The sequence below is a fragment of the Triticum dicoccoides genome, chromosome 2B (genome assembly GCF_002162155.2).
Source record: "Triticum dicoccoides isolate Atlit2015 ecotype Zavitan chromosome 2B, WEW_v2.0, whole genome shotgun sequence".
In the NCBI taxonomy this organism is placed as follows: Eukaryota; Viridiplantae; Streptophyta; class Magnoliopsida; order Poales; family Poaceae; genus Triticum; species Triticum dicoccoides.
Genome location: NC_041383.1, coordinates 500,897,808 through 500,912,994, shown reverse-complemented (window position 1 = coordinate 500,912,994; position 15,187 = coordinate 500,897,808). Strand labels below are relative to the sequence as shown.

At 46.4% G+C, this 15,187-nt stretch overlaps 1 protein-coding gene across 1 annotated transcript; it reads left to right on the top strand.

Moving 5' to 3' along the window:
- The first annotated feature begins 1,891 nt into the window (after positions 1-1,891).
- On the top strand, positions 1,892-3,352 carry LOC119367899 (ETHYLENE INSENSITIVE 3-like 5 protein). The gene has a single exon (XM_037633277.1). It carries the CDS (start codon positions 1,892-1,894, stop codon positions 3,290-3,292), a length of 1,401 nt encoding a protein of 466 aa, XP_037489174.1. The 3' UTR covers positions 3,293-3,352.
- The last annotated feature ends 11,835 nt before the right edge of the window (positions 3,353-15,187 follow it).

Here is a 15,187-nt window from a genome sequence, read left to right as displayed (position 1 = left end):
GAGCGGGACGGGCGAGGCGGGACGACGGGGCGGGGTGGGCGAGGCGGCGGGGCGGGGAAAGGCGGGCAAGCGGGGCGGGGCGGGCGAGCGGGGCGGGGCGGGCGAGGGAGGGGGCGCGGGTGCGGGGAGAGGAGGAGGCTAGGGTTCACCAGGGGAGCCGGCCCTTTTATACCGCCACCACGCGAAATTACCAAAATGCCCTGGTGGGGGCATGGTATTTACAATATGTTGCCATAACTATTCATTCCAGCAGTGTTTCTTCCAGATCCGACGGCACAGATCCTCCCACCTCTCAATCCAACGGACGAAAACGCATCAAGGGAACCGATCCAACGGCCCAGAATCGCAATCGCTGAGAAGGCTCTGTGATCCATCCTTCTCTTATTTCTGGATGGAATGTTTGCGACATTCATATTGACAGAAAATGCATGGCATTTCATTTGGCCGCGAAACAAGCCAACAAAAAGTTAGGAATTCTTTTTACTCAAAAATCTCTATAATAGTTAAAAAGAAGTAAGAATCTATCATATACAACATTGGGCGTTCTACTACATTGTAAAGATGGCAATTTTCCGTTCCCGTTGCAAAGCACGGATACTCGTCTAGTCTCTATTAGTTAAAAATAATGTAAGTTTACATGTTTCACTTTTCTTCTCCCCACTCATTTGTCTAACCTTTCTTGTGTGATGATTAATCACCTTAATTCACTGAGTGCATCGTTTCTGCACTCAGGCTTGGCTGCACCTGTCGATGAACAGTAAAATAAAAAAAATAGCAAAAATATTCAAAATAATGGAACTTTTAAACATGAAAATTGAGAGAATCTTCTAGGTGCGTGCCAAATTTCAAGGTGTTTGAACATTTGAGAAGCTCGTGGCAAAAATAACAAATTTGGCTTGTCAACGAAACTTTAAAAAATGCACTGTGCAGACCGAATTATTTTTCACCACGAGCTCGTGAAATGTCCAAACACATTGAAATTTTGCACGCACCTAGAAAATTCTCTCATCTTTCATGTTTAAAAAGTTCAGTTTTTTTGAATTTTTTATTATCTTTTAGAATTTACTGTTCATCGGGAGTAGATGAGCCTGCAGACCGTTTTGAATTCTATTAACCTTCTGAACCAATTCCATTTAATTTACCTATCAAACTTCTCATCAAAATATAAGGTAATCACAGGTAGGATTTACTAAACATTTATTTACAGAATCACATTAATATGGACAGATAAATCACAAGTGACATACTAGTACTTAAATATTTATATGGAGTTGCAAGGCACGGCTGCAAAAAGAGCATGACATAAAAAAGAGACAACCTTTCTTCGCTGGGATATTTTTTGTCGAACTGACAAACTCGTCCGGCCACGCATTTATTGAATTCAGTGTCTCCTTAGATGGTGACACGAAATTCAGTGGTACGGACTATATGAAAAGTCAAGGAGTACGTTTGTGCTTGCGTACGCTGCGCTCCGAGATCAATCAGCACAGGGCTTCGCATTTCCAAAAGAGATCAGCACAAGAAACAGCTGGGATATTTGGCTCCTTCCGCATAAGAACTCTCTAGTGCATGCATGGATGCCATCTTAGTATTAAACTAATGTTTCCTGGTGAACAGACTGAGCTGACGTACATGCATCTTCTTCTTCTCACTTTCATGTTTTGCTGCGTGTTCGTGTTGCCTGCTGGAAGAGAACAACTTACGCCGTGAGTCATGATCCAAACCATGTGCGCTCCAACGGGAGCTACCGAGCTCGTCAAGATACCGCCATGCACCACCCCACTGGTGGGTTCGCATCCCTAGACGGCCAGCCTTCTTCTACATTCTTCTGCAGCGCCTATAAATTCGATCGACGAGCCGCTACACCCGTAGCAGCTAGGAGTACGTCCCTATGGGAAGCCCCAGCAACGACAAACCTATTCCTGGCCTGCACCAGCTGCCACGGCCAGCCATGGACAGAGGCAAGACCAAGGCCGACCCCCATGCCGTGGCTGTTGCCGCCGAGCCGGACCTGCAGGACGAGAGCGAGTCCGAGTCAGGTTCAGAGTCTATCGAGATCGCGGACCTCAAGAAGCGCATGTGGAAGGACCAGTTGCTTCTCATGAAGCTCGAGGGCAGCCCGGGCCATGAACGGAGAGCAACCGGACAGAGGCCGGGCACGGACCTGGCCCAAGCAGAGAAGGAGGCAGAGATGCCGGAGTCACGGTACCGCCGCAAGGCGATGCTCCGGGCGCAGGACGGCGTCCTCCGGCACATGCTCAGGATGATGGAGGTGTGCAACGCGCGGGGGTTCGTGTACGGCATCGTGGACGAGACCGGCATGCCCGTGTCCGGCTCCTCCGACAGCCTCCGCGGCTGGTGGAAGGAGGACGTTGGGTTCGAGCGGACGGGACCGACGGCCCTGGCCGGTCCGTCGACGGCACTCGAAAGCCCGGGGTCGTCGTTCCTCCACGGGCTCCTCGACATCCAGGACAGCACACTGGGGTCCCTGCTCTCGGCGCTGATCCAGCACTGCGAGCCCCCGCAGCGGAGCTTCCCGCTGGACAGGGGACTGCCGCCACCATGGTGGCCGACGGGCCAAGAGGTCTGGTGGGGCCTGCAGGGCGAGACCCAGGCGCACCAGGGCCCACCGCCGTACCGGAAGCCTCACGACCTGAAGAAGGCGTGGAAGATCTCCCTGCTGAGCGCGGTGATCAAGCACCTGAGCCCGCGCTTCGACCAGATGCGCAAGCTCGTGTGGCAATCCAAGCGGCTGCAGCATAGGATGAGCGCCAGGGACGCCGAGACCTGGTCCAGGGTCATCACCCAGGAGGAGGCGCTCGACCGCCAGGTGCAGCGCGCCCTGCGGATCACGCCGCTCGAAGAGCAGCCAGGCGACGACGACGACAAGGAGCCGCGGGAAGCGGGACGCGACCTGCACGTCGACAAGCGCAAGCGAGAGGTTGGCAACGAGAGCACGGGAGGAAATGTCGACAGTGGCCGTGGCCGGGAGCTGGTTGCGCTGCCGGGCATTGACGGCGTCGCGGAGGCGGACCGCAACTCCATCGACGAGCTCATGAAGATGTACTACAGCTGTCTGCAGGGCACAGACGGCGGTGAACAGGAGATCAAGGACGTGGCGGCTGGAGGTGGGGAGCAGAGCAATACTTCCTCTGCTGAAACCGGCGTACTGGACGCGGCGACGGTGCACGATGACATGTTCGACGATTTTTTGAGCGTTGCCGATGTGGTGGACATGAGTGACTTCCCGGGCAGTCCGATCTGGCACTGGGGGAGTTCGGATTTGGATTAGTGGGTTAAAAGTTATTTCTTACTCAAGACGAGGTGGATTATGGAGTGTGTATATATGTAAGGGTTGGGTTTTCTGTTAACTATTTGCGCCTGTTTGATTATTAGTCCTATTAGTACTTCACTTTTTTTGAATAAGTTATAAGGGGCAGGCCTACGTATCGTGAACGGCCGGTAAATTTATAGAAAGTGTTTTGTCTCCTTGTGCTGATTAGAAAAGATTCCTCTGATTTCAACTAATTAAACAAGAAATAGCCAACGAACATGCGTATTAGATGATCCACATGCATCCGCTGCGCCTTCTTTTACTCCATGGGCATGGATGACTTTCTATCATTTAATTTATGATTTACAAAATTCAAAAAACCATAACTTTCAAACCGTGCATCGAAATTAAGATGCGTTTTCACCGTTGGAATCCTCGCGACGTGCTCTTCGAAACTAGATACCGCATGGGTATGTTTGAATTTTTTTTGTGCAACTTAGTCCCTCATTTTATACAACTGACTAGAAGCGATGTGCAACTAGCTGACAGTGGATGTGCAACTTTCCGCCTGCTCCGTGGACATGCAGTTTTCGCTGATGTCACCTCCACCCCTCAAACTACCCCTTCCAGTGACATGTGCAACTTCGTCTATTGCTCAGACCAGTTGCCTAGTACTTGATGTGCAACTTTCCCCTGCATGTGGATGTGCTTTCACTGTTTGCTGCATCCGCCAACTACCTAGCAGTAGATGTGCAACTCCGAATACTGACACGACCAACTGTCTAACAGGGATGTGCAACTTTTCATCGCACCCCCATGGATGTGTAGTTTTCCCTTCTAGCAACCGGTCCAAACCACCCCTGCTAGTGAGATTTGCAACTTCGGCGCCCTGTCTATATGCAACTTTTCACTATCCTCGTGAATGTGGAACACCATCCAACTATCCTTGTCTGTGAGATGTGCAACTTCGTATGTTTTTTTAGCCAACTGCATAGCAAGCTATGTGCAACTCCGTTTGTTGCCCCCACCAACCGTAACTACATATCTACAAGTAGGGAGGGGAAAGAGTTGCACATCGACAAGTAGACAGTTGGCTTGAACAACATACTAAGTTGCACATATCGCTGGTAGGGGAGATGGTGCAGGGTGTGCCAACAAATAGGCATCCACAAGTAGAAAGGATGGTTGCACATCTACTACAAGGTGGTTGGTCGAGGTAGTAGACTAGTTGCACATCGCAAAAGTCGGTTGTTATGGTTGCTATGTTGTAGCCCCATCGGAAGTTGGATCATGCAGCTCTAAAATTGATTTTTGAAAAAAGTTGTATCATGCAGTACTAGTTGCACCATGCAATACTAAAGTTGCACCATATAGCCCCAAAGTTGGCATCGAAAAAAATTCGTCGAAATATACCCATGCGGGATCTAGTTTCAAAGATCTCGTCGCGAGGATTCCAATGGTGAAAACGCATTTGAATTCGGACGCGCGGTTTGAAAGATATAGTTTTTTGAATTTTTGAAAACCCGAAATAAATGCCGATGGATTTGTCTTTCTAAACTAAAGGAGCACTGTGAACGCATTTAATGCCACGTCTACATGCACTAGCGGACAAATAAATTAACGTGTGCATGTGCTGTGAGAGCGAGGCCGCTCGTTTCGTTTAAAAAGTGCACGTGCACCATGAAGTAATTAGGATAAGTTAACTACTGTCACGGTTCTTTACCTCTAGTTTTGAATAACGCATGCAGGAATGGACAAGTCTAAAACAAACAATTTGAAACGGAGGAAGTACTACTACGGAATGCTCCATCTAGGAAAAAATTATGAAGGATGCAACCTAGGGACTGACGGGTTGCCATATGTTACAAATGGAATTGGATAATGTTCTTCTTTCAATCTAAATGGGCGCAACCCTGAGCTCCTCTCATTAAGAAAATGAAACTAGTACCACAGACCATTCAACCTAAGGGTTTATACACTAAGATCAAAAGCTAACAAGGAAATAAAGCTCAACCAAACAACATGAACAACCATGCCACATAACAGCCGCACCACAGGACGAAACTAAAACATAAACTACACCACCACCACCACAACCATTGGGGAAAATGATCCCACCACGCTGGGTTTGATCACATGCACCTCGGTCATCAAGCACAAGATTCTTCCTCTAATTCCTCCAGAGTCGCTCTCCCACCATGGTTGGCTCCACCAGTTGCATCAATCCAAGACACTGGCTCAGCTACCACCTTGCACCTCACTAATCTGGTTGTTATTAAGTACTCCAAGAACCATCCAGATGATCATTAATTACGTTGTTATTAAGTAGTCATCCATAAATTAATGGGTTAATTATCACTAAAAAAATACACTTCCGCGATGATATGTGTTTGTCACAGTAGGTCGCGGTTTTTGTCATGCATGTACATCCATGAAAAATTTATGACAGAATCAAGATAGTCATACCTGTGCTGTCGTAGAAGTGTTTCATGACATTACCAAAATTATCATCACGGAAGTGTTGAAAGCACAAGTGCTTCCTAGGTGATTTTGGTAATTAATGTCAACATATCTCTTGTTGGACTAACACTTTTATCTAGTATGTTTCAGATAAGTTCAACAATGGAGTGGCATAGACTAAAGGATGTGGGAACTCCTTCAAGATGCTAAGGACAAAGGATTGGCTCAAGCTTCAAGCTCAAGACTCTTCATTTTCCATTTTAGTGATCCAAGATCACATTGAGTCTATAGGAAAAGCTAATACTATCAAGGAGGGATGAGGTGTTGCTTAATGAGCCTCTTGCTTCAAGTGCTTAGTGATATGCTCCAAAACCCTCAACTACTTTTCCACATCCACAAATGACCTAAACCCAAAGCCAAAATCGGTCACACCGATTCTTCCTATTCGGCATCACCGATTCCAAAAGTCATAGCCACTGCCACAAATCCTAAGTAAATCGGCCTTACCGATAGGGATCTCGGTCTCACCGAGATGGGGTTGAAATCTCTCTGTTTCCCTTCGTAATGTTTCGGTCTAACCGAAGTGAGCGATCGGTCCCATCGAGATTGCAATGTAAACTCTCTGTTTTCTTTTTGTAACATTTCGGTCTCACCGAAAAGAGCAAATCGGTCCCACCGAGTTTACCTGACCAACTCTCTGGTTAGCTTATTACCAAGTCGGTCTCACCGAGTTTGTGTAATCAGTCTCACCGAGATTACGTTATGCCCTAACCCTAACCGAATCGGCCTCACCGAGATGCATGTCAGTCCCACCGAAAATCACTAACGGTCACTAGGTTTACTAAATCGGTCCGATAGAGTTTAACGATTCGGTCCCACCGAGTTTGGTAAATTGTGTGTAACGGTTAGATTTTGTGTGGAGGCTATATATACCCCTCCACCTCCTCTTCATTCGTGAAGAGAGCCATCAGACTGAACCTACACTTCCAGCATCCTATTTCTGAGAGAGAACTACCTACTCATGTGTTGAGGCCAAGATATTCCATTCCTACCATATGAATCTTGATCTCTAGCCTTCCCCAAGTTGCTTTCCACTCAAACCCTCTTTCCACCAGATCCAAATCCTATGAGAGAGAGTTGAGTGTTGGGGAGACTATCATTTGAAGCACAAGAGCAAGGAATTCATCATCAACGCACCATTTGTTACTTCTTGGAGAGTGGTGTCTCCTAGATTGGCTAGGTGTCACTTGGGAGCCTCCGACAAGATTGTGGAGTTGAACCAAGGAGTTTGTAAGGGCAAGGAGATCACCTACTTCGTGAAGATCTACCACTAGTGAGGCAAGTCCTTCGTGGGCGACGGCCATGGTGGGATAGACAAGGTTGCTTCTTCGTGGACCCTTCGTGGGTGGAGCCCTCCGTGGACTCGCGCAACCGTTACCCTTCGTGGGTTGAAGTCTCAATCAACGTGGATGTACGATAGCACCACCTATCGAAACCACGCCAAAAACATCCGTGTCTCCAATTGCGTTTGAATCCTCCAAACCCTTCCCTTTACTTTCTTGCAAGTTGCATGCTTTACTTTCCGCTGCTCATAAACTCTTTGCATGTTTGCTTGCTATATGTTGTGAATGTTAAACTTGTGCCTAAACTCCACTTAAACTTTAAAAAGGTTAAAAACTGCAACTTTGGCTCTTAGTGTCTAATCACCCCCCCCCCTCTAGACACCTCTTCTCAAGGTCCTACAAGTGTCCACTTCCATGACGATAAATCGCGCGTCACAGAAGTGCTTTCGTCAAGGGTGACCGACACGTGGCATCCACCGTAACGGAATACCGTTAAGCTATCGGGTCGGGTTTTGGATTCGGTAACCCGTTAACAGCCCCGACCAATGGGAAATTTCCACGTGTAAAATTCTTATTGGCCGGACAAAACACGTGTCAGCTCATCAGTGGGTCAGATAGGCGCCTATGATATGTCGACACGTGCCACAGCCCCACCACTGGCCCATTTAGCTTACAAAGCCGGCCCGTTTGACTTGGTCAAAAGTTAACGGGCTGGCCCATGAAAAGCCTGTTAACGGTCTCTTCGCAAATAGCCCATTTTACGGCCCGTTGGGCACTAAAGGAAATCGGCCCAACAACATCATGTGGCCTGCCGAACATAACACCAGCCCATTTCACTTTCGGCCCATGTATGGCCCACGACGTCTTTCGGCCCATATGAGGCCTTCGTATCTTTCGGCCCTTTATAGGCCCACAGTGACTCTAGCCCATAATGAAGAGTAATTTTCTTTGTACCCGTTAACGGCCCGTGATTTACATGGGCCGCTTCCGGCCCGTGTTAGCTTTCGGCCTATTGACGGCCCATACATTCTTGGGCTCCTTTTCGGCCCTCGATTACTTTCGGCCCGTTATTGGCCTGTTCCCCTAATGGGCCAAATTCGGCCCATGGGAAGAGTCGGCCCGTTACTGGCATGTTCCCCAAATGGGCCAAATTCGGCCCATGGCAAGAGTCGGCCCGTTACTGGACTGTTACCCCAATGGGCCAAATTCGGCCCATGGCAAGAGTCGGCCCGTTTCTGTGGTCCAGTAACTACCCGTTATGCCTATGACAGAATTAAGCTTTTGTAGTCCTACGGCCTGTTAACGGCCCGTTACCGTGCTGGGCCGATACCAATTACGCCTGATTACGACCCATGTAGACCCATTTATCCGACGGCCCGAGGCCCATTTATCGACGGCCCGAGGCCCACCAATTACAGGCCCATTTATCGACGGCCCGTAGGAGACCCATGGATCCTACGACCCGTATATGGCCCATGGGTAGTTGCGGCCACTAGCAAACTAGGGAAAAAGAAGACTAGGAAATAAATAAGGCCCAAACTAACGCTAGGCTATTAAGGCGATTGCACAGATTACATCCACTCGGCATCAAAGATCGCCACCAGTGCAAATATAGGGAACACCCTACACTATACAAAAATGGCTTGCTGTTTTCTTCAGCCGGTGGCTGCACGTTAAGAATAAATTTTGTATCGCACCAAAACAAATTACAACTATATAACAAAAGGAAGGTTGGCATAAAACTTAACAGTCTAGCAGATAAATGCACCACCAGAAGTTCAGAAGCTCGGTTCATTTGACCTGACTGTTATGTTTTCATGTTCTATTGTCCGATGGAACACCATAACCCTCGCCTTCATTTCTCCTAGGCTCCTGAACAACATAGCAAATGTCTGATAGTCTGGTTTCAAAACCATGCATATCTTGACGACATTGAGCAATGTTTCTCCTTGTTTCACAAAGGGCCTCTGTTAGGGACTGGACTTGTGTCTGGAGCGTAGATACAACATTGCTTTGAGCTTGCATATCTTGATCATGAGGCAGTTTGGACGATATTGCCTTAACAACCAACCCAGTATTACACAGGAACGTGCTTTTGGCACTGTTAGTGGACAGGTACTGACCCACTGCAGCAAGAGCTGACATCGCGGTTATAGTTGCCTCGCCACCTTCAGAAGGTGGTGGTTCCACCATTTTCCATAGCTCGCTAAAAAGTTGAGGTTTTACATTAGTAGTACCAGAACAGAAGATATTAAGGAGGCGGCATAACCAAACAAAATAGCTTTGGTCTATATACAGAACTTATTCTGGTGAACCCATGTAAAATATTAGTTGTATTTTATTGCAAAGTACATAATAAAACCAGGTTCCAAATATATGACCATGTACCATCGCTAATGTATTGTCTATTTCTTCACATTGTATTGAGGGCTAAGGATAAAGAGACGAAGTTTATAATATGGTAAGCATAGTATGACATCATTCATATCACAAAACAACTAAGAACGGACAAACAGGCAATTGTAACGTTGTGTGGACAAGTCCAGCACGGAACTAGATTACGGGTCAAGGTCAAAGGAAGATCACTCCTCCCTTTTAAACCTTGTAAGGTGCAATGATACACTAAGACAATTGTGTATAAAATTGAAAAGAGTAATAGACATTGGCTGCAAACCATGCAGTTCAAGGCACAAGTCAGAGTAAGTAGTAGTTAAAAGGCATGAGGATTAAGGACTTACAACAGTGGCTTTGACTGGTGTAGTCATGCCCTTCTTCTTACTGGTGTGACAGTCCTTGAAGATTTCCACAACATTTGGTTCAGGTACTTTTTGGTCCTTGCGGGCTTTCCTCTGCATTTCGAACAAGTCAATATAGATCTGATAATACGGTACAGCGAAAAGAGTGAAATAGCAGCTAATTACAAGAGCCTCGCAGTGTGCAATATAGCTACAAGATCCTGTCATCTGTTGGAATTTCACTTTCGTACGGTTGGCCTTGTTCTTTGAACAGTTCACCTACAAGAAGATAGATTTGTGTGGCACATGCGTCAATAGGACTTCAACATGTGATCTGATCACATATATATAGTGTACCTGATACTTCGGATCAGACCAGTGTTTAATAAGGCCCCTCCAGTCTTCATCCGATATATTTTCCACTGGAGATGTTTGGGAAAGTTCACTGTTAGCCTTGCCTTCAAAGTGAGTTTTCCTCAAGTTATACCGATACTGTCGCAGAGCAGACTTGAAAACATGGGTGCAAGCTTGTCTGGTTGCATCATCTTGGCTATCCAACTTGAACCTCATATGTTGAAAATTATGGGAGTCTCATTATCAGCAACCTAGAAAGTATGGGATAGAGCAAGACGATATTACTAGTTTCCATACATAACCATACTTACAGATAAATGGTCGAGGAAGGTGTTGAACTGGGTTTCGTCTTTGTCATTCCTGTACTGAATCCATGTTGGGAGGATACGTACATGACACCTAACGGCAACCGCTGCCTCTGATACTAACTTGGCTGACTTTGTAGCATCACGTGGCCTTTTTAAACCTACCTCAAAACGGATCTCCATTCTTCCTCCTCTAGATTTAGTTAACCTATCGAGCATTATCCCTGATGTTTGTTTCCTCTTGCGCCTAGGTGCTAGTCCAACAAAAAAACATAGGAAGTGTTAGTGTACATCAAACTGTGAGACTACATATAAAGAAGCATGCAACTGTAACTTGAATCCAGCAACTACCTTCTTGCTGTTGAAGCTCACAAGGTTCATCTGATATTGCCAACTCGTCTTGTGTCAAGAGTGCTTGGGAAGTAGTGTCAAGTGGCAAGGGAGCTTGGGAACGTGCTGCTAGCTCAGTTGACGCACGAGTAAGTCGTGCAGCTGGTAGTACTATGGTAGGTGTTGCAAGAACTAGGGCTGTCTCTGCTTGTTTGGTGGCAGCTATTTGTTTCTGTTTGGCTTTTTTTGCAGTTCCTGTAGCATGGGATGCCGTGTTGGTAGAATTTTCCGCTGGACTTTCACCTTCTATTGCACCATCAGTACCAGTAGAATCTGCAGGATTCATCCGCTTCTCATTCCGTACCATTCTCTGTTTCTTCCTCTTTCTCTATGCCATGTTAAGTCAAGCCGACAAGAAAAACGAATAAAATTTAGTTCTTCAGAACAAATTGATGCGTGATGCAGACGAATAAAACTTTGATGTTAGACAACCACATGATAGGAGGATGTGATATGTATGAAAAACAGGACGAAAGAGATAACCAGAACTATGATGTGTAAACTAAGAAGAAGACATTTCACCAAATTAGAAGCAATGCAATGGAAGGTAGACACCATATGGAAGATGCTACAAATATCTTTCTGCCAAGTTAACAGTGTTTGAGCATAAATGACATTTAAACAAATGTGAAGCAGTACAAGAAATAAATCATATGCAAGATGCAAACAACATCACACTACCATGTTAGAGGTCTCTCGTCATTAGTGCCATTGCATATTCACGACATTGCATATTCATAGCTTATGATGTGTAAACTAAGGAGAAGGCATTTCAACAAATTAGAAGCAATGAAAGCTAGACACCATATGAAAGATGCAAATAATATCACTCTACCAAGTTAAAATTGTCTCGTCATAAGTGCCATTTCAACAAATTAGTAGTACAAGCTAGAAAAGAATGTGAGATGTAACCTATATCACACTCCGAAGTCAAACGTGTCTTATGATAAGTGATTTTTGCAGGTTACACAACAGTAGTAATTTGATGTAAGAACATGGTGTGATAGACAGATATTGTATGTTCTAGAAACAGGAACACGTGTCTTATTCAAGTATAATGTGTAAAGTAAGCAGATGGAATTCAACAAAATTAGAAGCAATACAAGCTAGACATCACACATAACATGCAACCACATATAACATTGCCAAGTTAGAGGGAGCACCAGTGATGCTGCACTAGGGGAGACGTGCTCATCATAAACACAGCTTTGTTGAGTGTCTATGCATGTGTTGTCTTGGAAATCATCTTGGGGGTGTGGAGGAGTAGAAACTGTAGAGGCCCTCCGTTTGGAAGGAGCACCTTTATCCGCTGCCTTGCTAACTTCCTTCCGCTTTATTGATTTTGAATTGTCAAGTAAAACCGACAAGAAAAAGCAATAAAATTCTCTCTTCAGAACTCATTCATGCATGATACTGACAATCACTACTTTGATGTAAGGCAAACACATGATACCAGGATGGAATATGTACGAAAAACAGGACGGCATGGCATGTTCACAACTGTTTGTGTAAACTAAGCAAAAACCATTCCAGCAAATAAGAAGCAATGCAAGCTAGACACCACATGAAAGATGTAACCAATATGACTGCCAAGTTAAAAGCGTCCCATCATAAATGGAATTTCAACAAATTAGAAGCAGTGCATGCTATAAATCATATGAAAGATGCAACTAATATCGCACTGCATATACTAAAGGTGTCTCGTCATATTAATTGATGCGGGATACAAAAAAAACAATAGTTTTATGTAAGGACATGCTTAATAGACAGATGTAATATGTACTAAATACAGGAAGGCATGTCACATTAATAGGTATAATGTCACATTTACAGGAGTATAAGCTAAGCAGACTAGCACATGCAGGTTAACCAGATTGGAAGAATTACAATCTAGACACCATATGCAACATGCAACCACATATCACGCTGCCAAGTTAGAGCAAGCACATGCAATGCTAGTGTAGGGGAAATGCTGTAATCAACTACAGAGCTACGTTCACTATCTTCATCTAGCATTTCTGTTTCTTGAGAATCATGTCGGGAGGCTGACGCTGCATTCTTTAAATGAGGAGTAGTCCCCTTGCCTGCCTGCCTCGTCATAAGTGATTGATGAGGGATACACAAGAACATTAGTTTGATGTAAGAACATGGTTAATACACAGATGTACTAGTATGTACCAAAAACAGAAAGGCATGTCATATTCAAAGGTATAATGTGTAAGCTAAGCAGATGCAATTTAACCAAATTGGAAGCAATACAAGCTAGACATCCGGCTCGAGTGGTGAACATGATCATCTAGGACCTGAGAGCCTGGTGGGAGGCGGGCTGCTTCGCCACCATCGCGGCTTTTTAGTTGGCTTCCAGGTGATGCCTGTCTTTGCTGGGCTTGTCACTGGCTCGGCCAGTGCCCTGACTAGCTATTTGTCTTGTGGTGCTCACGGGATGGTGGTTCATGTAAAAAATATCTTTCCTTATCTTAATAAAGACTGACTTCGGCCTTTCGAATACAAGCTAGACACCAATATGCAACCACATATGACACCGCGAAGTTAAAGCAAGCACCTGGGATGGTGGTTCATTGCGAGCGAGGTCATCAACTACAGAGCTACGTTTACTGTCTCCATCTGCTGACACTGCACCCTTTATAGCGTTGTAACGTATCTTGCCTACCCGTATACCAAGATGGAGTGACTTCTCTCTTTTCTTTTCTGCTTCTCTCAAGGCAGAGTCTGAAATACCCTGCATAAAAACACAATAGTGAGAGCATGGGTGAAGTGTGTACAGAACTAGTGCACTGTAAAAGTAGCAGATAGCAGGTGGCTTAAAAATAAATGACAGGAGACATATGATAGCTCTACAACATTGCATGGCAAACAAAATTAGATTCTACTCCATATGATTTTGTAATATATGAGCACAGGAATGCAGGTACTCCTCCAGCACACCACCACATGTGGTCATATCTAAGATAACAGTCGACTAAAAATAAATAGGTCAGTCGATTTTTTAATGAACCGTCCGATCTATAAGGAACGGGCGGATGGCCTTCGTCTACCTCCCGCCAGTCACTGTCGACGATCTTTCTCGAACCGCCAGCGACCACCGGCCCAGACCCGTGCCTCCGCTGCCCCGCCCTCCCATCGACCTCACACCACCGCCGTGCTTGGCAACGCCCCCAAGCCATCCCTTTAATCCCGGCCGACCTCCAGATCGGGCACCAGTAGCTCTAGGCCGCAGACGCCCCTAAGATAAACACCAAGGTGCTGCTTCCCCGGCGTAATAGTTGTACTAGCGCCTGTTACGCAGGGGAATGCTTCCGTTAATTGGGAATCAACTGGCCAGAAATTGAAATTCAGGGGGCGACAGACCTCTAGCTAAGGTGAAATAGTATATGAGGAGAAACCTTGTGCATCACGAGTTACTAGGAACATCTAGTATCAAGAAGAAGCGGTCAACTAGTGTCTTCTGTGGGATGAATACCGTGCAAGCAGAGACGTAAGATTTGCATGAATAAGGGAAGAGGAGTACCTTCTTCGGTTGCCGGTGTGGTCACCTCCACATGTCACGCCGATCTTCTTATTTTTACTGGGGAAACCAATGTTCTGGAGGGTGCAGGCTTGGACGAACCCATGGCCAAATTGTTGACTGTGTTGTCGTGGCTGTATGTCGGCGGAGGGGAAGCAGATCCGAGGCGGCGAAGGACGGCATAGCAGGAACAACTCCGATGCAGTGGAGGGTGGCGAAGTTGGAGCGGCAGCGGTGAGGCGCAGGACGGCGTGGTTGAACTAGCTCGAGTACGGACGGCTCGGCCTCGGCTTCAACTACTAGCCGTGGAGGGCGTTGCGGTTGAGGTTGTGGTGGAAGACGACGTCGGGGTATCGGCTCCGGCGTGATGGAGGAGGGCGGCGGTTGATGGGTGGGATGGGGTGGCGGACGGAGGACGCCGGGGTTTCGCGGCTGGTGGAGAGGTAGTTTTGGCACCCACGGAGTACGAATGGGGAATCAGACGGGTGGGGGGGAACCATGTTTCGGTCTGGGACGCGCTTGTTTTTGGATTTTTTGAACAGAAGATGGGACGCGCTTGTTTGAAATTTGGGGAAAGTACAAACTTTGCCCCCCTCTTAAATTTTGGACCTACTGCAGGTCGGGGGTAGGATGATAATCCCAGGTGTCCCAAATAGTGGGCGGGAGCGATTTCGGCTACGCGCATGTGTGCTTAGGCCGCCATTGTGTATGAATGTTTTTCGGAGGCGGTTGTGTGGCGTCTAGATGAAGCTACAAACCTACCCCGGTTTAGACCTTTGGACGTCGGGCCGGTAGGTTTC